Source organism: Platalea leucorodia (genome assembly GCF_965183815.1).
Source record: "Platalea leucorodia genome assembly, chromosome: 3".
NCBI lineage: Eukaryota > Metazoa > Chordata > Aves > Pelecaniformes > Threskiornithidae > Platalea > Platalea leucorodia.
In genome coordinates this window covers 83,760,610-83,785,171 of record NC_138825.1, presented here as the reverse complement: position 1 = coordinate 83,785,171, position 24,562 = coordinate 83,760,610, and the positions used below count along the sequence as shown (strand labels likewise).

General features: G+C 37.2%; 1 protein-coding gene across 1 annotated transcript in view; it reads left to right on the top strand.

The window, feature by feature from the left end:
* Nucleotides 1-11,536: 11,536 nt before the first annotated feature.
* The window catches only part of KLHL32 (kelch like family member 32), a gene marked incomplete at both ends in the record, with an annotated part of 101,840 nt that continues 88,814 nt past the window's right edge, over nucleotides 11,537-24,562 (top strand). Inside the window, 2 exons of the mRNA XM_082305657.1 lie at nucleotides 11,537-11,559; nucleotides 14,748-14,928. Coding sequence (XP_082161783.1) covers nucleotides 11,537-11,559; nucleotides 14,748-14,928 — 204 coding nt within the window. The remainder of the gene's footprint in view (nucleotides 11,560-14,747; nucleotides 14,929-24,562) is intronic.

The following is a 24,562-nucleotide window of genomic DNA, read 5'->3' as shown; positions in this document are numbered from 1 at the left end:
TGAAAAGCTACATGTGAAAATTCCTTTTATACTTAAAGCAGTTTGCAGCTCAACAGTAATACAGGCATCCCTGTAATACAAGAGTTTATGCTGGAATGACATTAACCAGGTTTATAGAAGTTTTGATATAATCTAAGTATGGAAAAAGGGCCCTAGGGGAGTGTGTATGTCTTCCTAATATTGGTACTCCTCGTTGACTTTATTTTTAACACAAATATAAGTCATATGAGAAGAATTTCACTTTTTTTTTTTTTTTTTTTTTAAATCAAACATTCATGTGTTAGGAAGTGTTGGAATTAGAAATACCTGTGCCTTGTAGTAAGATGATCATAGGCAACTTCAATTTGGGCATTGGAGCACTTACATTTTGGCCTTTTCTAGCATTCCTAGCTTCACGGATGTGTAACCTTTTAACACTTTTTAGAAGGTAAACTAAAGAAAAAAATCTGGAAGAGCTGTACTGACTGCATGGAACAGCAGCATAATTGGAACCATTAGCACTGAGCTCTGCTGCCTGAGTAAACTGTCAGGTATTATTCGTTATAATTGAGCACAGTCAGCAGAAAGTGAAGGCAAGTGTTCTGCAGATAACTTCTCCACAAAAAAGATGTGAAACTTGATGATCTTGATTTCTATTCTAAAATCTAGATGGAATGGGCTTCAACAGACATTGATTCTTTTTGTTGCGTTCTTCCAAATCTGATGTTTCTGTGTCACATGCAGGTTTTAGTCCAGGATCTTCCCTGCCCTTGGCTCTTTGTCTTTCTTCTCTGTCCCTTCCCAGTTTTCACTCCTGAACTGAGCATTCAGCCTTCTGCCCAGCAATTACAATTATTCCCAGCTGACCTCTGGCTTCTCTTCCTGTGATCGTGCTGTAGAAAAATCCATCCTTTCTCCTCTGTTTTGCCAAGATACTCATCTGATTATAGTATTGTGTGCTATTCCACTGTTTCCCCTCCTCCTTTGCAAAAGAGGAAAACCAAGAAACAGCTGCAGCCATCTCACCTTGTTGTCATCACCAGCTTGCCTCCTTATCATCTTTTGTTTCCTCTTCCATCTTCTTTCCCACTCTTCATCTTCCTCTTGGCCTCATCCAAATCTGTTTCATCATCAAGATGAATGACTCCCTGCCCCATCTGCTTAAAGCTGCCAGAAATCTTTTGATGCCCTCTTTGCAGAAAGGTGTTTGCAAATATCTTTGTTTTCTTACATTGAAGAGTGGAGGAATAGTTGGTAAGCCCGTTATGTTGCAACAGGCTAGAAGGCAACTCCTGTTCCTCCAGAGCAGAATTCTGTACTTTAGTGTTTGATTTAAATGGCAGATTATTTTTTCCTGTTCAAAAAAAGAGTCAAGAACCCAGAACCTCTGTAATCAAGGAAGATTCTGAATGCCGTATTCTGTCCTTGACTGGAAATTTTAACTTTGTACAAAGCATGTTTTAAATTAGCAGTGTATACGTTAACAAAGGATCTCCAGTTGCATATTTGAAATTTTTGGGTTTTTTAAATATTCATTAGTAACTGGTCCATATCTCTTCTACCCTTCCTCTTCCTCCCCTCCCCGTTTCCATGTGTTTATGAAAGACAAAAGATAATAAATAGAGGAAAACACATTTATAAAACTGCCTAAGATGATTCCTATGTTAGGAGTTTGCTAGAAGTTTGAATGTTCTTGCACAACACTTGGGTTTGGTGTGGGGATTCAAAAGCCTTGTTTGTGCTAGTAACATTGCATGGCCCATTCCAGGCCAGAGCTTGAAACTCTTGAAACTCTACCCTTATCAGTAGACCATTACAACAGCCTCTGGCAAGGTCTTGACCTGAGCCATCTAGTGCTATCCCAAAACATTTCCAGGCATGGTTTGGGAGTTAGTTGGTGACTTTTCCCAGTTAGATTTTTTGGGTGTGGCCATGTTATTTTGGAGGCCACGGGAGACCAAATGTGGGCTGGTTGGCTGTGTGGGCAATGGAACCAGCACTGGCACTGTTAAATTTGGTAATACTGATGAAACTTTCCCTGCCTTCCAAGGATGCATGTGGGTGAAATTATCTACACTTCCAATGAAGAAGTGTCTAGGGTTTCCTTTGGCCTGTTAATGTATATGGAAAATTTCATGCGAAGTTAATACTATGAGGTAAAATTGATAGTGATTTTAGTGATCAGTAACTGTATGTCTTGAATAAATTGTCAAAATAGAAACATGGAGGTCAGTAACCTGTTGCAATGCTCTGATGTTTGGAGGACTGCCAGTTGGTTGTACTGTTATGTACAGGCTTTTTTCTTTTTTTTTTTTTTTCTTTTTCCTGATTCCTCGTGTTGAAAGCACCCACTGAACACACAGCAAGTATTTTATGCTATTGTAATTATACTGTGAGGGGGGAAAAAAAGATTTTTTTGAAATAGCCTGGTCATTGTCCTGGAGGTATAGATTATCTTGAAGTATAGTTCTGCCACCCTGTGGCTACTGAAGGTCATTCTTAGAAGGTGCATGTGTACTTAGCTGCTGGTACTCACAGCCTTTTTCTTTTAAACTTCATGAATGCTATTTTGCGGAGAAAGTTGAAGGGCTATTGTAGGTCCCATAGAGATGTATGAACTCTCTGTTTTTATTGAAAGATATGAATACTTATTCACTAGAAATTAGTTAATAAATCTCATGATGGTGTAGTATGTAGACACATAACTGGTCACCTCAGTTATGCAAAGCTGTCTACTATCCAGCAATCACTTATGTCTTTCTTAGAATTATGTGGTTTTAAGCAGAAAATGTGATAATTTTATGTTTCAGTCGTATGTATAAGTCAAAATGTATAAGTTCATGTAGACTAATTGCCAAGACTGTAGAGTATCTGCAGTGCTGTATACTCCTGTCTGGTGTAAATACTCCATATGCAGATTTGAAATGGTTTCTAAAACATACCCATGTATTTTTGACTCTTACTACTCTAGAAAAGAATGATGGTGTTCAACCAAAGCACCTTGATGGCTGTGACAGTTAAAAATCCAAGGCTTATCTGAGTCAGGCCCTGATGAAGTTGACAGCATTTTGGAGCATACCTCACTCTTGTGTATCCATTTCAGTGTTCATTTCTAGAGTTATCAGGAGAAAGAATTATGATCTCTCTAGTAAAATTTCTGTTGCTCTCCACTATAAAGCATTCTGACCTCATTTAGAGAAGCCTTCCACATCTTGCAACAAACGTCAAATTTCCCAGAAGAAAAATGCTTAGGTTTAAAGAACAGGAGTTTTTTTTGTTGTTGTTGTTTGTTTTTTATCCAATGAAAATGCAAATGAAATTCCAAAAGAAAGTTCAATTACAAACTACTTAAGTCACCTTTTCTTTTCTTTTCTTTTCTTGAGCTCTACAGGAAAATTCCTGAAAGCATCCTTTGGCAAAGTAACTGTAGATTTAGGGTCACGCCAGCAGCAGCATGCCTTAAAACTAAAATGCCAGAGAGCTTTCACTCTGTCCCTTTATAATGATTGTGGACTCAATGTATGGTTTAGATACTTCAATTTGAAAGTACTTTGCATATTTGTTGCCCACGTTTCAGAAAGATGAGAAAAGAAGTTCATAAAATCATAGAATCACAGAACAGTTTGGGTTAGAAGAGACCTTTAAAGGTCACCTAGTCCAGTCCCCTACCATGAGCAGGGACAGCTTCAACTAGATCAGGATCAAGTTGTAATATTTTTCTCCCAACCGTTCCCTGACAATGACACATGGGTCAGCTGTAAGGAATGGCCACCCCATTTTGCCAGTTGATTAATTAGTATCATAGCTTAAATGATAGCAACAGTGAGTGGCTCTGAAAAGCTAAGCTGATAGTGCACAATGGTATGTTATTATAGTTGTATAAAACTGAACTTTTTTCAAATGAAAATGTTAAACAGTATACATATATCCTGGAAACAAATGTGTTCTTGAAAGTCATCAAACTCCAAATGTGTGGTTTCCCGCAGAACTGCAGACTTTTTCCTTTCATGGGTAGTATGCTACTGCGTTGAGTTATATGATGGCATGTGGTTTTATCAGTAAAATGCAACAACCTCTTGCTCAAGTGGTAGAGTGGGTAAAATATGCCTTCAGTTACACAGATGGCCATAAACCTGGCTTTTTTTTAATCTGAATGCCTCTTCAGAAAAAATGTTCTGAATACTGATATATTCGGATACATGGAAGATATAAAGCCACAAAGAGGATATAAAGACCTACAGATGCGGTTCTGCTCATACAGCCGTTGCCAGTGTGGTTTCATTTTGTATTTCTGTGCTTTAAGATCTTAATGATTTGTGAAGTGAGATGGTAATTTGGTAGTGATAGACAATAAACTTCATGATTCTAATTGACTGTAGCTGATGGCCTGAAGATAGCAATGATCTTTCCAGTCTCACAAGAAAATAGTTTGTAACTAATGAGAAGAGATGTAACAGTTTGATTTTTCTTACTGTGTTTTTACTTTATTATTGATTTTGCTGAATGTTTTCTTGCATTGTTTTGACTGACTCCTACTTTTCCAAACAAATCCAGGTTTTCAATTTTTTACTACTTTGGTATTGTAATTTTCATTAAATCTATGATTTTTTTTTTTTTTTTTTTTTTTGGTACGATGAATGCTTTCTCTTGAAAGTCACTGTATTGAGGCACTAAATTAGATGAGAAACTTGTGGCTGAGCTGAGTTATGGTTTCTCTGACAACATTGGGCAGTGGCAGAGTTTTCCTCAGAGCTGTGACGTTCTTGAACATTTTTGTATGGAATGAGAAAAATCTTTCAATTCTCAAAGATCATAACAAAATAGGGAAAAAGTAGTGTCTCCCAGGCAAGTGGGAGAAGTGTGTTAATCAAAAAATGATAGCGGTGTGGATCTCAGTGAGCTGTTTGAAAGCTATTTGGCTCAAATTTTGTGTTGCAGCTTCTCACAGTTATACTTTTTTCTTTAGGAGGGGAGAAAGGCATCAGTTGCTGTGTAATTTTCTGACCTGTCTTTTAAAGGAGTTCTGATACTGGCCATGTTTGCAAGAAAGGAGCTCTTCTGTCTGCAGAAGCATCTTTCAGTATCTCTTGAATATTTTATTAAGCTGAACTCTGTGACGTGGTAGCTGCCTGTGTTTCACTTTGATTTTTCTCAAATTATAATTTGTCAGTCTTGCCAAATTTCTGGGAAGGGCAGAGTCTCATTTCTCCCAAGGCAGCATGGTGTGTTACCTAGAACTGGAGAGGCATCCGAGAGGGCAGCAGATGGATGGAAAAAGCAGCCCAGCCCAGGTGGAAGAGGATCCTCCTCTGTAAACTGCTAAAGCCAACGACCAACGATTATGTGATCTGTACAGCTCCACTGAAATGGAGTTTTCTGACTTCTAGATAGGCAGTAGATCCCTTGCTTTCCCCTAAACCCAGGCTGGGGCTCAGTGGATGGGAGAGGAGTGAGCATCCTGTGGGGAGGGGGTTTGTTCAGCAACTGCTGCTGAAGATGTAATTGCCTTAGTAAAGAAGAGACAACTCATTTCTTGTCAAACACTGTTCTATTTTTGTAATAAACATATTTAAAATCAAGATTTTTCAAATTGCTTCATTTCTGACTTACTAACAAAAATAATGCTTATGTCATGTTCTGTAAGTGAGTTCACATTGAGGTTGATTGTAACTCAGTTCATATTTACATAAAGCAAATATGAAAAATATTGATGAAACTGCCAAAGTGATATTTATTTTATATAAGCTTGAATTATATAGAAAAGCTGCATGTTTTCAGGCATTATTAATAGACTGTCGTTTCCATTATGAATATATATTTTTACTAGTTTGCAAGAAAAAGCAAGCATGGTTAGAGGGGAAAAAATGTTTCTTAGGCACCAAAAGTAAAATACAGAGCCTGTTTATGCACAGAATTAGTTCTGTGATGATCTGGACTATGGCTTAAGTCCCTCTGTAAAATTGGATATGTGAGCTAAGGAAAAAAGCTTATTACTTGGGGGGGGAAATAGTGAATTTTATGGCATTCAAGTTATTTTCAGTAGTAAACGAGACTAAATGTGAGTTTTGTTTTCCAACACCTCCACCCCCCTTAATCTAATCCATATTCTGTTAGCATGTAGTTTCAAGAATTAATCAGAAATACTTTCTTTCCTGCAAGTCATTTCTAAATCATACAAGGAAAAAACCCCCAAAATTATGAGAAAAGGTGTAACTGAAATTCTCTCAATGACTCAGAAGTATTCTGTGTAAACCTTGAACATGGTATTGGCTTCTCAAGATTAAACAAATTTAAATGAATGAGAGCTTTTTCTGAAAAAGGACACATGCATTCTGCCAGTAAATACTTTTTGGAAATAAACTGCTTGTCTAGTATTTCCAAAGCAATATTATGATTAACTAAGTTAAAGGAAGATATACTGCTTGCTTAAAATCTATTTTTTAATACTCTTTGAACAAATAATTCTTGAACTACACTGCTAATTTAGATTAGAGAAGAAACATAGCCTGTCAATATGTGATGGATGCAGCAGAGTGGCACACTGTTCCAAGATTTCCTGAGAGAGTAAAAAAACCTACTTTTTACTCTGCTGCATCATAAGACTAAGACAAAAAATGTATAGAAAGACTGACATTTCGTGAGGATGTCACAGAACAAACACTGTTTTGATATATTAGTTGGACGTAATCATTTGCATGGACACTGTGATTTCTTTCGAATTGCTTATCTTTGAAATCCCTAGATATACTGTGTTTTCATGGGAAGACTACTGGTCTCCCCCCATTCCCCACCAAATTATTGTTATATTCTTTCAGCAATAACTGGATCATTAGTAGTTTTTTTTGTTTGCAAATTTTTAATTTTTGCACTTTTTTAGGATGTGAACAAACTAATGAAGTAATAAGTAAATAATAGTTGTAAAATATAATAGGATTAGTGGTTAGTGATCTTCATCGTAAACTTATAAGAAGTGGATGTCTCAAAGAAATAATATGCAAAAAAATGTTTTATGGAAAATTTAGCGTGTATCTCAAACCTAAGATCTAGTGAACGTTTTCTGTTTGGCCTATATTTTTTCTGTTAATCTCCAGCATAATGGAGTATTTCACTAGAACAGAAGGATTTAGGTGGAATTAAAGTTTTCCGTTTAAACCAAAAGTCTTATCCTTAAATTTATAAACTAATCTTTTAAACCGATTTAATTACTTTAAAGTAGTTAAATAGAAAGACAATAGTATGTCTTAAACGTTCTAATGCGGAGTTTCCTTATGTACTAATGACAGTTAGTTTGCATAAAGAAGATGGATCCAGCTATCTGAAACAGAAAAAAGCTCTTGGTACAAAGGATTTTGGAACTGTCCTGGCACAGCACATCCATGCAACAAAGTGCCTCTTTGTTGTTGTTTTGTTTGTTTGTTTGTTTGTTTTTAAACAAGGATAAATAAATACATCAGAATTTCCAATTATGAAAAATGTTGAGCTGCATTAAATAATTCTATATTGCTAAACAAAATCAGTGCAGTATTGATTAAATGATTTACACACTGTTGTAGTACTCTTGTATATGTGATGTAGATTTAATAAAAAGTGAGGCATGCTGTGCTGGCACTTGGGAGGAGAAAGGATGTATGGCAAAACTTAGGAAAGACTGATTTGTCTGGGTAAGACATTGAACTCGGTATGGGTCTGTTTGGATGTTTTGTTAGTTCTTTGAAGCATGTGCCTTAGTTACTTTAGAAGGAATACTTTTCCCTCCAGGTCTTGGCCCTTCTCATGTTTGCTTTTACTGCTGCTTGGGTTTTTTTGTGAGCCAGAGTTTGGACCTCTTGAAAAGGTCAGAGAAAGCTTGAATTTTTTCCCTACCAGTCTCTGGCTGGTATAGGATTTCCTTGCAGCCAGCAGTATCAGGACTGTTGGACATTTCGTGACTTAACAAATTGGCAGATTGGAGAACATGAGGAAGAAAAATTGATTAAAGTTTCCTACTCATGTTTATAAAAATGTGAATTGGGCTCTACGGTTTTCAGGGGAGTTTATCATTACAAGAATGCTTGTTTCTACAGTGCTGTGATGAGTAGGAAGGAGGGCGGCCTGCTGAAATTCAAGGTGATTTGGTTGAGAAGCTTAACAGTTTATTGAGCTGTATTTCTGGTAGTGCTGACTCTGGATCATGAGAGGGGCAGAAATAGAGAGAAAGTCCTTAGTAGCCTGTGTGCACTCACGGGCCCAGTTAGGCCCATGTTTTGAGGTGTCTCTGGATGTGATTGCAGAGTGGCATGAAAACAAGTCTGACAATGTGGAAAAAAGCAAGGCAGTATATCCCAGGCATCTTTTGCAAACCTTGATGAAAGCCCCCTTGAAAATCCTGTCAAGCTGTTTGAAGGCATCTGAGAGATTTTTCCTATTCTGAAACTTGGGTTCCTAGGAGAAGAATGGCTTTTTTTCCTTCATTCTTCAGGAAGTGTTAAGTTCTGATCCCCTGAGACTGAAAACAGTAACTTTGTTCAGACGTGACATCAAGGTGGATTGCTTTAGACTTGAACGGTGGCTAGAAAACCAGTAAGCTATGGTCTTTATTCTTATGCAGGTGTTCTGTATACGTATATTTTTATATATATATATATATTATATTTTACATGTTATGCATTATCTATTTCATCAGAATGTCTGATGAGACTGCATAGACTTGATTATTGTAAAAGTTCTTGTTTGTTTTAGCTGAATACTCAGGCACCTCTTTAAGTGTATTTCTGTTTGTAATGCATTGGTTTATGATACAAGGAATTCTGCATATCTGAGGTGAGTTGCTTCTGGCTACTGTCTCTCCAAACAGCAGTTCAAACCTTTGATTTGAATGTCCATATTCACAACTGTGGTGGAGTAAGGAATTTTTGCTCTAGAATTCTTTGTGCCAGTATGGGTAGTGCTGGCATTTATATGGACGTTGTAGTGGTGTAATAGTTACAGACATTAGTTTTGTATTAGCAGTTCTGGTGTAGGACTTAGGCCATTTAAGGACCTAGTTAAAACTTTTGTGTATATCAGTCAAGCTAACTGTTTAGTCTCTCTTTTTGATACTGATGAATGCAAAGTTTGAACTTAGAAGCCTGTTCCGACCACTGAAATGTTGCATAGGTCATGTATGGGTGTATCCAATAGTAGGTATGTTGATCAGGAAATGTGTTTGCTTCAGTAGTTGCCAGCACCTGGACCGCTAACTTCATATGCTGTGTTTTTCTGTCTCTTGAATGATAAAGTGAATTGTCTTAATATAACTAGAAACCGAGTTGATGGTGAGAGTGGAATGTTCTGAAACCATCATTGGGAAGCACTGCATGCCAGTTTGCTGAGCATCCAGCTGAATCACCAGCATAAGTTCTCAATGATCTCACCTCCTTGCTCAGCATTATAGCCTTTCGGGAAAAGGGAGAAAAATATGAAAACATTTCCATTCTTCAAATTTTGCTGAATTGTAATACTTCATTGTCACTCAGTTACATTAAATGATCCACATATGGTTTAAATAAGCAGCCAAATTAGCGTACCTTTCTTTTGACTATTCTATTAAAATCTATTTTTTTCTTTTATACCTGATCTATAAAGTTGAAATATCATGTCTTGGCTGTGCTGGCTGTTACACCAGTTAACAATTTGCCATACAATCCTGTTATCAGTAACATTTCTTTGGACACTTCAGCTGTTCAGGATGTAGTTTTCTACACTAGGTGCTTGTCCCAGGCTGAAGTTTTAGAAGTTGCTGTTTTTGAGGATGGGATGGAGGAAAACTACACTTCATCTAGGTAACCACACAATTGTATCTGAACTGTTTGTTACTCCTTCTGTGGTTTGGAGTAAGGCTTGAAATCTACAAGGAATTCTCAAGAGTGTTCCATATACTGTTTTCAAGACAATTCAGCTAAACAAATTTATCAGCCTCCAAAATTCAAAACTCTTGGATGGTTCTACTTGGTTCTTCCAATGCTGTGGTGCAGGTGACAGCACTTGCAGAAAAGTAGATGTCACTGTGCCTCTCTAGCAAGTCGGAACTCTAGTTTTGTCTCTAGAGTGGAGAATTGTAATTCAGGAGAATAGGAAAAGGATTAATAGTCCTTGCTTGCAGGTTGGTTGTTTGTTATCTGGGGAATGATTAAGGGCTCTAGTTCTGCCCTCACATATCTATTGCAGAGTCTTCCTGAAAATAGTGTAGTGGCTTTCAGAGTATAACCACTGGTCAGTGTAAGATTAAGGGACAAAATTAAGAACAAATTAATATAATCAAAGAACTGGATTATTTGTACTTTTGTTTGTTTAATTAGTAACACTACAAAAGGGTGTTTGTGGTGTTTCAGTATTGATCTCAGTGGAAGCCTCTGATAGCACCTGGAATAAGACATCATTTTAATTGGAAAGCAGAAAAAAATCCCTTGTATTAAAGATGACTGCTTTTACAGGGGTGGTTGAGTCTCCATCCCTGGAGGTATTTAAAAGAAATGTAGATGTGGTGCTTAGGGACATGGTTTAGTGGTGGACTTGGCAGTGCTAGGTTAATGGCTGGACTCGATCTTAAAGGTCTTTTCCAACCTAAACAATTCTATGATTCTATAAACAAACCTTCTGGCAAATACAAACAGTACAGTACACACAAGCAGTGTGATCAGATTTATAAACTCTATAGCCTTTTATAAAGGCAAAATATTAAGGTGACCATATAAATTAACCTATGCTGCTTAATGACTACTGAAAGTTGCTTTTGTAACAAAAAGGATAAAGAATGTTGTAACAGATAATTGTTCCTCAAAGTTGTCAAACCATTACGGATCTCACACTGATCTCCCAGTACCTGAATAAGATTATACAGTCGTACTTGGTCATAGCACTGATCAGTCAATCAAGAATGTTGCTCTGGGGGAAGTGGGAGCTGCCTTTTGGGGTGTACAGTAAACCTATCCCCTCTCCCCTACCAGATTGTGTCTTTAAGAAAAAATAATATAGTCAAAGCATGAGTTTAGGTATATGGCAAACCTCTTAGACCCTAGACAGGCCTGTGAGATTACACTGTGAGAGGTGTAAGATTTTTATAGCTGTATGTTATTCAGGGAAGTAAGCAAACACCAATAGATGCTTCTGGCCTAGTCCTCAAATTGAGGGATTTTTGGGAAGATATTTCCCTCCTCACCACTCTTCCACTTTTTTTGAAATAATATGTGTTCCTGAGTTTGCAGAAAGGTGACACGCCTGAAGGGCAGTAGATGGAGGAAGTTCAGATGGTAGGGTGTGAATTTCTAGAAAAGACTAGAGGAAAGGCCACTTTCAGACTGTACTCAATCTACCCAATAAAATTTCACGTGCACCTAATCTATATGATATGTCTTTCTGCAGTAGAACTGAAGAAAGTTGCTTTTTGAATTACACATCCCGAAAGTATTGATCTTTAAGGCTGAGGCTGTGTATGCTTTGAATTTTAACGTTCCTCTTCTTTCTGTCTTTCTAGCTGGAATGCTTGCTGCTTTCCCTACAGGATTATAAGCTTTGCTATTCAGAAGAGCAAAACTGAAGGATGCCGTCTGAGAGGTGCCTGAGGTATAGTACTTGGAAGTGTGTAGGAAGTCATTCACATTTAGGATGATGTTTACCAAAACACCAGTTAACAGAGAGTAGAACAGTGAAACTAATATTTTGGATTGATTTGGGACCCACAGTCTCTTCTGATGTTATCTTGTTTATGCCTTTGTCTATACTTGGAATTTTTGATTGTGGAAACAACTGGCATTTTATATTCATGCATCTGAATGTTGGCTGGTGATCATTTTTGGTGTGTGTAGTGTTCTGCTATTCAGAGCATATATTACTCTTCCAGTTCTTTGAAATGGCTTCAAAGCATTCTCTCCAAACTCATCTTCCTGCCTTCCAGAATCTCCCATTGTGTCTCTTTCCCTCTTATAGAGTCTTAATCATATATATGTACTTGCAGTCTAGCCTTTCTCATTTATTTGTATTACCCAATGTCTCATCAGAGAATTTGATATTTATAATTTAATTAGTTTCTGGGAGCAGTTTCGGGCAGAACGCTCAGCAGAATTTGTTAATCTAGTTGCTTTTCTGCAGAACCTTGCACTAGTCTGACACACTGGTAGTTGTTCTGTTTTGCAGAATAGTTAACACTCATGGGCTGATCTAGGAGCTCAGAGATCTACCTGATATTACTGGGACATTGTATCATTCCAGTTCGGTTCCCCTTTCCCTGCCATGCTTCTGCAGCAGAAGAGAATCGGGAATTCCTTGCAATTTATAGCTGTTGAGTTTATCAACTGACAATATCACTACAAAGTGGCCATGTTATGTTTAATGAATCAGTGCTTTTTCATTCATAAATTCCAGTTAAATTGCCTTGCATGTGCATACATTCTTCATATGTTGTTAACACAAGTGTTACAGGCAATTGATTTTTCGCTGTGGTCATTGAATTGAAAAAAGAATTATGCTAGAACTGAATTTAAAACCACAGATGCCTGATTTTATATGTGCGTGTTTGTGTACAGAGACGCACACACACACATACACACAAAAAATTTCCTCACAAAAATTACCCTTGTGCCTTGTCCCTCTGATCTGATTTCTATTGAGTGAAATAGGATCACCTCTGGATGATGGTGGAAAAAGCAAAAGGAATTAAGGTCTTGGTTCACAACATTGGGAGAGACACTAATAAAAATAGAAATAAAGAGAAGCCATCTCAAGGTATAATTAGCTTATTATACTTGCACTAGTTTGATTTAGTCACTCTGCTATGGAAATTACAGAAGGGAAATAATTGTTAGAAATAATTTTCTTGTATTTTAACAAGTTACATTTCTTGATAATTGTAATTTAGAATATCAGTGGGGTTCCACTAACAGAACAGCTGAAGGAAAAAGAATCGTTTGAATGAATCATTTTGAAATGTACGTAGGGTATGTCCATGTGTGAAACCTAAACTACTGCGGGGGTGTGGGGGGTGTGTGTGTCGTGGTTTAACCCCAGCGGGCAACTAAGCACCACACAGACACTTGCTCACCCTCCCCCTCGGTGGGGTGGGGGAGAGAATCGGAAGGGCAAAAGCAAGAAAACTCGTGGGTTGAGATAAGAACAGTTTAATAATTGAAATAAAATATAATAATAATAATAAATTGTAGTGAAAAGGAAAACAACAACAACAACGAGAGGAACAAAACCCGGGAAGAACAACTGAGCCACTGCTCACTACCTGGTGACCGATGTCTAGCCAGTCCCCCGAGCAGTAATCACTGCCCCCCGGCCAACTTCCCCCAGCTTATATACTGAGCATGACGCCATACGGTACGGCATAGCCCTTTGGCCAGTCTGGGTCAGCCCCCCTGGCTGTGCCCCCTCCTGGGTTCTTGTGCACCTGGCAGAGCATGGGAAGCTGAACAGTCCTTGACTGGTGTAAGCACTACTTAGCAACAACTAAACCATCAGTGTGTTATCAACATTATTCTCATCCTAAATCCAAAGCACAGCACTATACCACCTACTAGGAAGAAAATTAACTCTATCCCAGCCAAAACCAGGACAGGGTGAAATTCTGATAAAGATTATTCCTGTGTAATTTCTCTTTGGCTATCCTTCTTCTAGAAGTGATGTTCTAGTTCTTGTCTTTTTAAAAGATTTGGTTAGATTAGAGCAAACAATCTGCAAGGCAGGTCTGCATTAGTTTACAGATGCCCAATGTGCAGGAGTGGGATAGGCAGTACAGAGAGTGTGTGTTGATAGGAAAGGAGAATATAGCAGCCACACAGCTGCTGCATAGCATGTGTATTGAGTGAATTACGTGATTGTAGTGGAAAGACGATAGCTTATTTACCCCTTAATAAAAAAAATTTATACCTTCGCTTTGATTTACTCAGGAATGACTCTCTGTAAACTCATCTTCTATAAAGACCTAGATTCTTGGACAATATAAATCAGTATAGTCTCACAGATTTCAAATAAACTGCATTGTTTTGTGCCAAAAAAGATTTGCAGATTTGTTTGATTTGTTTCTGTTTGTATCAACAGTTATATTGTATCTTCCTTCTGCTGTAGAAAAGGAAGCTGCAACCAAACAATCCTAGGCTGGATGACATGGAAATCTTGTATTCAAACAAGGAGATATTCAGAGGTGGTGGAAGGCCTCAGCATTTTAAAAACAAGCAAATGTTATCCTCCGCAATACAAAACAAAAAAACAAAAACCCCACAAAACTTCATAAATGTGAATGACCTGAAATGGTCTGAAAACATTCAGTAATGCAGTGTCAGACTTAAACAGCCACCTGAGACCATGAGTCTTCATTCTTTTTAGTAGTACTATTTACATATATACATACATACATGCTGCTTTCCACTAACGCATCGATTTGAGCCACTTAGTTTTCTGTCACTTCATTGACCTCGGCCCTTTATTCTTATCACTTAATTCTAAAATGATTCTGAATTAATCCTGTGAGTCCAGCTGACTTCCAGTGCAGCAAATAAAAATCAGAACAGCTGAGGTTTTTAAATTTGAGTATATAATCAGGTTTCATAATACTTTGTTACACTGAGCTTTTCTTGTGATGTCTATACCATATAAAGATTTTTGCCTGACAGGGTTCATGATTTTTTTTTTTTTTTTTCCCCCCCCAAGAATTATCAAACAGCCTTGTCTTAGAAAAAGTTCTTCTACATTTCTGACAGAATCTGCTTGTTTCCTACATTTTTTGACAAAATCTTTCCCCTTTCTCCTCTCAGCGTTCAGGAGATGCTGACAGGTCAGAGGCTTTGTCAGTCCAGTTCCCATAATGATGCTGTCTTGGCAGCCCTGAACCAACAAAGAAGTGATGGCATACTTTGCGATATCACCCTAATTGCTGAAGAGCAGAAATTCCACGCACATAAAGCAGTCCTGGCAGCCTGCAGTGACTACTTCCGAGTAAGTCCAAAGATTTTTTTTTTTTTTTTTTTTTGTATAATACCATTAAAAATTACCCTGGGAGGCCAGGGATGGTTATAGATATCATTCTGAACAAGCTTTAAATTTGAGCCTATAGAAAATTCAGGATTATTGCACATTCAGTAGAGTATACAACTTTAAATATCCACATACGTGTCTTAGGAAAGAAATGTTAAGAACATAATTAAGTTTTTTATCTTTATTTATGAATAGTCTTCCTTCCTCCCCAAGAGAGATAGGCAGTACACATCTGTCTATGAATCTTATGCCCCGGTAAAGTTAGAAAGTGGAAGATTTTTTTGTAGCACCCAGACATTTGAGACAGTTATGATTACAGCATGGAAGGATGGGGAGAGGGAATTTCAATATTAATAAATGCAATTTAAGTCAGCTTGAGAGTGGATTTTTGTAGGGATGTAAATGGTTACTCTCAAAGAGGAGGCCATAGTAATTTTTTAAGTGTAATAAAACTTATTTTCAGAAACACTTGTTTCTGAAATGTAAATATTAAAATATTCCCTGGGAAATCTAATTCAGGTACTCGGCATGGAAAACTGAACCCAGGTGCTAAAATTGGAGTAACTGAAAAATTGAGTTTTCTAATAGGAAGAGCATTCTTTGTATGAAGCAATTCTGCTAACCTTCATTATAATGTACCTGTTCAAAATGTTGGACTGTATAGCTTTTTAGTTGACTGGTCTCTTTAAGTGTGAGTCATCCTATTGTTATTCAGAGAGTAAAGCTGAAATTGATTTAAAGGTCTGTTTTCTCTAACAAAGTGAGTTTATTTAATATTTGGCCTATATTGTAATTGTAGGGCTATGAAATTCTTTATGGTGACCTTTTTGTTTCGTTAAAATAGTAATACAGTGTATGACAACTGTTCTATATCCTTAATTTCCTGAGCAGAATTTTTATCTTCCTGTCAACTCTGTCTCTCTCTTTTGGTTAGAATTGAGACTTAATTTATTCTGTGTATTTAAGAAATACTGTTAACCTTGATGTTACTTTCACTGTGATGATGTTGAGCCAATTGATTGCTCATTTTTTGAGCTTGTCTGCGTGCTTATATATTCTGCTCCTGGAGACTTTTTACTGCCATAGCTGCTAATGTTGCTTTGTCACGGTGCCCTGGCCTGCTGTAACACGGACTGTTTACCACTTTTTTCCTTTTACCCCAGTGCACAGAGAGGGATTTTTGGAGCTCTCTAGCTCTAGCAGGTGCTATATATACTTGTTGATGATAGATATACTACAGGGCTGCTGTTCTGATTGGATTGGAATATTTTAATAAGGGTGCCATATCATTCCTCTGCACCTGTGACATACCTTCCTTCCAGAGCTCATTGTACCCTGTGCATAGAAATGTCATAGAGTGGGCAGCTGTACCCAGTGTTCAAGCAGTGTGGTAGCAACAGCTTCTACTTTGGTCAGTTATCAATTGACCTTGAGATCTGGGGCACTGTGTGACTCACCTTGTTATTTCCAATTGAGTTACTTGGTATCTGCTGGACAGTTTTTGCAAATTAAAATCTTAATGCCCTACAGAAAAGAAAAAAAAAAAAAAGTTTTTCAATAGATCAAATTCCAAATTGCTACATAAATCTTTTCTAGTAAAAAAAAAAAAAATACTGAGGGAATGATCTGTGCAGCATTTAGTAATTTGAACTGCCTCAAAATTTTTATAATTTGATAGATGTTCTTCAGACTTTACGTGTTAGCTATAAATACAGAAATTGTGCTTTCTGAAATCAGCCAAACAATTTCTATTATTAATAGACAAAAAGCTTTGTTAGAAAATTGCGGAATGAGATTTGTGTTCTGTAGGAAGATGGCAAAAAAGTTACTATATACTATGCTTCTGATTCTAATAATCTAGAAAAAAGCAAGGGTTGATTCAAAAGTAATAATGTTTTGTATTTAAACTGAGATTATTAATGTTTTTATATCTAGGGGGATTTTGCCTAATTTGAGCTACCCAAGTATTCATTTTCTAAGATTTAGGAAAATGATGCCAAGCTTCATTCGGAGTCAGTGAAGAGAAATGAGTGTTTCCAGAGGATGATAAAGGGGGATAGAAGATTTATTTAGAATGAAATGAATCACCATCTGGAAGTGCCAGACTCTCTCTCCACTGGTCATAAAGACTAGACTCACATGCTTCAAACTTAGCTGTTAAAATTACCTACGATTATTTCTACCCTTTAGTTTTTTCTTGATTTTCTTGGTGGAATTCTTGGAAGAGCCTTGCAGATTTTCTAACCCTGAAGAAGCCATTGCCATGGGAAACTTGCCTTTCACTAATTTTTGTGAGTTTTTTTTTTTTTCCCATATAAGCACAGGACTGCAGTGGACAGTATTCTGGTAACATCAGATGTTGTAATTGCCTTGAATAAAAATGAGATGACAACACTATACATCAGTGTGACACAAAACTTGCTTACCGTAGCTTCTGGTTTCTATGGCTTATAGATTTGATTAATATACCAGCCTACCTTCAGCTCTGTCTGGAGAGGCTGTCATGCAGTTCACAGGTTACTTAAGAAATATGTTCAGTTCTACACAGGGCTCTGTCAAAATGAATCAGCATGATTTTTTGTTTATTTTGTCTTTTTTGCCACTCTTGTAAAACAGCTTTTACAAGAGACTGGATATTTGCTTTCTATACAGCCCTTTTTTGGTTTCCTACATGTTCTGTGTCTACTTTGATTCAAATGCAGCTACTTCTGAAATTGTGGTGTTTTCTTGATGAGAATAACAAGTCAGCTGAGCAGCATATGTTTTTTCAAATTGCCACTTATTTCTTTCTTTTACTGCAAAGAAAAGCTTGTTAACACTTTTGAAGGATAACTAGATATGTGTCATGTTACAGAATGAGGGAATTGGAGCCATTGTATGTGGAAGAGTGGAGAAGGTCAAACAGAGGTTGCCTTATCAATTTTTCTTTGAGGTTGTGGTCTGGAGTAAAATCTTCATTTGCTTTTCTAAGACAAGCCAGAGATCTGAGCTTCAGCAAAATACAAGGGGCCAGCCTTCTAGGGTAACAGCTTGCCATCCCTTCTTCCAATTGGTATAGTTAGTCTTGTATTTCCAGCTGTGCTGAAACATTGGAATTTAAATCCTAAGCATAGCACCTGATTTGGGAGTTTGTTACATTTGTACACCAAAATGCTATGTGTTTTTCTTTAAGAAAAAAGGCCCTTAAGAAATTGTGTAGAAAGACTGCATTAAAAATACAGAGTTAAATTGCAAGATTTGACACTTGAAAATTAGGGTTTTCAATTTTTCTGTTCAGCACCTCCTGAAGGACCTCTTCTTTCAAAATGAGTGAAGGAACACAGTAGTCAGCTCCATACCCTAAAAGACTCATATAAAGAATAATAAACATATGTATTTTTATGAATTCTTTTTTAAGCAACAAACAGCATTTTGGGCAAACTTTTCCGTACGGCATGCTGTGATTTTTTTTTTTTTTTTTTTTATTTGTCTCAGTCTATTGCAGTGAGACAAGGCGGTTGAGTTAGTGAGTATGTGTGCCTTGTGATAGCTCTAGCAAGCTAAGTGATTTCCAATTAAAAGATTCTTTTTCTTTTTTCCCCCTCTGGGAGCAAAATGAAATGTTACTGCATGACTTCATTAGTAGGCATTTACAGTGTTGGCAGGTGATTATATAACCTCAAGATTTTCTTGTACAAAATGCTTTGGTTTTCTAGTCAGAACAACTGCTTCTTCCTTATTTTTCATTTCACTGCCTTCATAGTCACAGGACTTTGATCTTTCTCAAAAAGATGCAGAGTTCCCATGTAATCTGGATGAGCAAAATTATATCAATTAACTAGAATAGATTTTAAAATGTCAATAATATTCTATTTTTTTCCACAATGAGCATGTTCAATTCTCAGGAGAATCTTTCTTCTCTGAAATGAACTAGTAGATATTAATTTTACATACAGACTTTGTGCTTATAACTGTCACAATTGATTCTTCAGCAGTTTATTTTCAGGGTTTTTCTGTGTCATCTTTCCTCCCTGTCAACAGAGAATTTCTTTGTGTGTACACAACATTGCTGATTGATTGTATTTTGCAATATATTGCATTGTTTCTTGATAAGGTTAGAGAATTAATTTTTATAAACAAGTCCCTGAGGTATGAAAGACTGTATGATGCAAATAGCTTTTGAGGTCTTGTTACATGAATCATAAAGAGGAAAAGGCTCTCCCTAACATGTCTTAGGGATAGATCTAAGGACCTAGTTCTGAGAAATCAGAATTACCTGCTGCTTTTGCAGTATAATGTGATTTTTGTTTTCGGTATTTTACCATTGATGTGTGTGTACCAAACAAACGGTATTATCCTTGCTATTGTACCCTGGAAGTGATGCTACTTAGAAATTGTCTTTCCAGGTAACATTTAAATACGTTAGCTCTTTCCGTTGGACCAAATCAACTCTTTCAACCAAATCAACTCAATCAACCAAATCAACCAATTGTTCTAGTAACATCTAGTCATCACTGAGACTTTTGTGCCGAAAGAGGCTCTTACCTTCACTTTTAGCTTCCTGTGTAGGTTGAGAAATACTTCCTCTTCTTACATGTCTAAACTTTTCCTGGGATCATTTTAATTTCATTTTCTCAGTTGGAGTTTATGATATATTTGAGAAACTATTTTATCCATATTAATTGCCTAACAGCTTTGGTAGATCTGAGTCATATAGATTCACTGTATCATCTAACGTAGTTTCTGAACGAATTTTTTTTTTTTTTTTTCATTTTTTCCCAAGCATATAGAATCATCGCTTTTGTTAAATGCTGTAGACACCTTTTTTTTTTAATAATTACTGCAGGTTCTTTAACTCAAATCATTCAAAGTATACCCTTCATAAGGATGTTACCGGCTTGTAATAATTACCTAGCAGGTACCTTGAAGTGAATTCCCATATACCTCTTGTCTACCTGCAGCTTGCACCCAAAAGCAATGTTTTAATGAATTTGAAACGTGAAGTTCTAAGTTAGACCAATCTTTGTGAACAAGATAACAAAAACAAGGAAATGCACTTGAGCAACAGATTCTGCTTCAATTGGTGGAACTGGTTGTCTCTGTTGTTCAATTACATCTCCTTCTTGTATATAAGCTTTTGTAAGTAGAATTCACAAATGTAGATCAATGTTTGGAATGGATTTTGGTTTTGTTGAGTTCTGAGCAACTCAGGCAAGTAAGGCAGTGCAAAATGCACTCTTTGTAAATATGATTTGTAAATATAAAGGCAACAGAAGTCTGTGGAGGAAAAGCCTCCAAATGAAAATAATTAATTATTGTAAATCAAACAATATTATCCTAATTAATACTACTGAAACTTTTGTTTATATTTTTTCATTATGTAATACATATAGTTGATCGCCACTAGAATACGTTAAGAACCCATAGTTGTCCTTTATTGGACTCCTTGGTACAAGAGAGACATGGACGTACGGGAGAGCGTCCAGAGAAGTGCCACAAAGATGATGAAGGGACTGGACCTTCTTTCCTGTGAGGAAAGGCTGAGAGAGCTGGGACTGTTCAGCCTGGAGCAGGGAAGGCTCGGGGGATCTTATCAATGTATAGAAATACCTGAAGAGAGGGTGCATAGAGGACAGAGCCAGGCTTTTTTCAGTGGTGCCCAGCGACAGGACAAGTGGGCACAAATGGAAACACTGGAGGTGTCTTCTGAATGTCAAGAAACACTTTTTTCCACTGTGAGGGTGACCAAGCACTGGCACCTGTTGCCCAGGGAGGTTGTGGAGGCTCCACCCACAGAGATATTCAGAAGCCATCTAGACACAGTCCTGGGCAACTGGCTCTGCTTGAGCAGGGAAGTGGACAAGATGACCTCCAGGGGTCCCTTCCAACCTCAGCTGTTCTGTGATTGACAGTTGAACTAAACCAATAAAGACTCTATTCCTAGAACATTTTAGTTAAACTGAAGCTCTGCTTTCGTGTTAAGGTACTAAAAATGTAGGTGTAACTGATGTAGTATGGATATGATCTGTGGCTGAAATGACCATGTCTCCCCTTTCCCCATCCATGTTCTTTTTGTGAAACCTACCCTTTTAGGATTGACCAAGGACTCGGGAAGTGCAAAAATCTGGTAGATTCTGAGCCAACGCTATTTTTCACCAGCTCCTGAACACATATCTTGTACGGACTTGTTTGCGACAGTACAGGCTGAAATCCAACATTCTTCTAAGTGTAGTAGGATAATACTATAGGAATAGTATGTGTTGCATCCAAACCATGCGGACTATCCTAATGGGTTTGGGAAAATCCATGTACTACTTGTAAGGATTCAAGAGGGCCAAGAAAAGCAAGCCTGTTTGCGAACCTGACTCTTAGTACAAAAATCCTGTTAGTTCTCAAGTTAGAAAGCTAGCTTGTTAGTTGCCTGTTAGTTGTTCAGAAGCAGTCATACCTATTCGTGTATGCCTTGGGACTAGAGAAGGACCGTAGGTGGAACTACTGTTCGTTTGGAAATCTGGCACATCCATGATACGCTGATCCACATACAACAGGTAAACTACAGGATGCAGATGTACAATTGTAGAGATGCCAGATGAACATCCCAGAGGTGGCAAACCATGTACCCTGTTATGATTCCTTGCATCCTTGCCTTCTTATCTTTGTTCTCACTGATGATAACTTATATGAAAATTGAAACATTTTCCATGAAAATCCAAGCAATCTTTCTTCAGCCATCATGATTTATGCACAACTGGTAGTATCATAGCTATGTGGCATCTCTCATTTACTTGTACATCCTTGCCATCTTCTTATTCTTAACATTATTCCCCACAGTCTGAGAAGCCTCAAGACTTTTGACCAATTCATTTCTTGTCTTTGCCGCACTAATTCATTATTGTCCTGTGCTGTTCTCCATTATTAATGCCCTAACTCAGAAGCTGCTCCCAGTCGCCCTACAAAACTTAAGAACAGGATATAGTATTCTTATTTACCATCATACCAGCAGTTTTCTGTCTAAGAACTTTGATAAAGATGTCTCTTTTAAATATGCTTAATACTGAGATAAAACTATTTTCTCCCCTCCTTAACCCTCTTTTTAATCTCTCTTGGGGTTTTTTAATGCATTCTTCCTATGTAAGAATACTAACTGCAAACTTGGGAAGGATATAGTCTTAGTATTGGTTCCAGGATTGCAGTTACTGACCTCGTAGTGTTCACTACCATACAGTGATGCTGTAAGAAATCTAAGGAATATTTCAGCATGCTGTCTAACTATTTAGCACTGTATTTTAATTCTTCTGCATTTGAAATCAGCCAAATGTGGGCTGATACACATGGTTCTGGGTGACACCAACAATGCAGAAGATATTGAAGATTCACAGTAGTGTCTGGTGTTGTGAACATATTACTTATACACCGCCTGTTGAGAAATAAGAACTCGGTGCTGCTTGCTTCTCATTGGGGAAAAAAAAAAACTTGCCTGAATTAAGAGGAGTGGAAAAATAAGGTTTTTTAGAAAAATTGTCCTGCTAGTATAATATAAAGGTTTAAATACAAATTAGAGGTTTTTTTACTAATTATTCAGTAATCCAGTTACAGTTGAATGTCAAAAAAAAGCACATTCCTTCCTTTCTTAAAATATTGTTTGATGTAGGCATTGTCAATAGTTTACTAAGTTTAATCAAATTGTTGGAAGTAATGTAGCATGGGCAGTTGTGAGGTGGCTTGTTGTATAAAAGCCTTTCTAATATTTATGTGAACAAACTTTTATACTTCTAAAGTATACAGAAAAATGGTTTGCAAATGTTTTAAAGCTTTCTAAATAAATATTTTAATATTCTTTCAAAGTGGACAAAGTAAGGGAGTATATCTGGGTTATTTTACTTTGTTCATCTTTATCTTTGCAATTAATGTTTTTTTATTCTGTGAGACTCTGAAGTAATTTTCCTTTGCTGCAAACAGAATTCCCACAGCTCAGCAATGTGGGTGCTATCAAAAACATTTACAAGAGTCTTCTCTTTTCTGAATTCTATTTTCAAATTCCCAGCAGTTGTTATGCTGTCAGAGTAAATACGTTTCTTTTGCAATTCTTATAGTATGTAAATGAATTAATTGCAATTCTGCCACTGCTAGATGGTAGACAATATGGTGCCTTATACTCTGAGTTATCCTCTTGATTATTTTTTTTTTTTTTTTCTTTTTTGAAGTCCCTGTATGGTGAGTAAGTGTACCATGTGTAAGTATGGCAGAATCAACTCTGCAGTTAGTGAGATAGGTCATAGGAGACTATGTCTCATTGTCTCTAATTAAGTTGGTGTTACAACAACATGTGGTGTTTGGCTACTATTCAGTTGATGCATTTTCTCAGTTTAAAAGCAGGACGGAAAGGAGTCATTGCAGCCATGCTGCTGTAATTGCCAATTTTCTTTGCCATCTTCTTTGCTTGCTCCAGGCTACCTCAGTTCAATTTTGCAGTGCTGCTATAGCAAGTGTTCTGAAGCTGGGCTGGGCTCAGCTGCAATTTCTGTGTTACTGAGTGTTTGCCCATGGAAAGCCAGTTTCTTGGGGCAGGCTTGTGGTAGAGAAGTGTTTCATACCCATTTTCTTCTGTATAGTCTGGTGAAGAAGTCTTATATTTTAGAACATTGTTGGATGCAGTAGACACTATTCTATATTTTGCAGTCTCCATCAGTATCTTCCTACACAACCTCAGGAGAAATTAAAGCTATTATTCTGTGGGTGTAGTGAAGCTGAAAACACCTTCTGCTCCAACCACCTGAGTGAATTATTTGGGCAGCACGTCACTTTTAGCTTCAGTGAGTAGGACCCACATACTGTTTTAATAACATGAGAAGTATCCAAAGAAATAGGCAAGACTGCTGAAGAGCTAAAAAGATGATCCGTATGTTGCACTTGTACACATAGCAGATGTTAGGATGTTTTAAAACTATTGAAATAGCTGTTTTTCTTTTGGATGCTCCCTCAAGAGTTTCTTGCATTCCCCTTCATTTGATAAGAAGCCCATCACAATGCACATTAATTTTACCTTTTGTGTTGCACATCACACTCGTTGGAAATTTTAGAGGAAATATCTTTCTTTAAACAAATTCTTTACTTGCTTCATTGTCAACAGTGCCATTTTTTTACACCCTGTTAACAACTTCATTTTAGTAGACTGAAATGTGATATTGGCTAGTTGCTTTCACGTCACTGTAGGCCCTCATCTAGTAAAAGGTTGGGTTTAAGCAGTGGAACCTCTACATTAGACTGTCCTGAACATCTTTGTAAAATGCTACTGGTTGCTTATCTTTGGCAGGAGTTAATCTGCCTAAGTCGACCTGTTTTCAAACTTAAGACATCTAAAACCTCTCTAAGTCCCCATCTACTCTTACTGGATGACCGAATGTGCAAGTGCTGAATTAAACTCAATCACCTCTTTTCCAGGTTGGAGATTTCTGACTTATCAGATGTTACTCAAATGGAAGCTGTTCCATATTCTTGATGATGCTTTTTGCCTTTCTCTGAAGCTTTTACAGCTGTAGTATATCTTTTGTTAGATGAGAGTAAGAGACTTGTGTGCAGCAGTAGGCAAAGCATAGATTTCTGCATGGGCATAGGG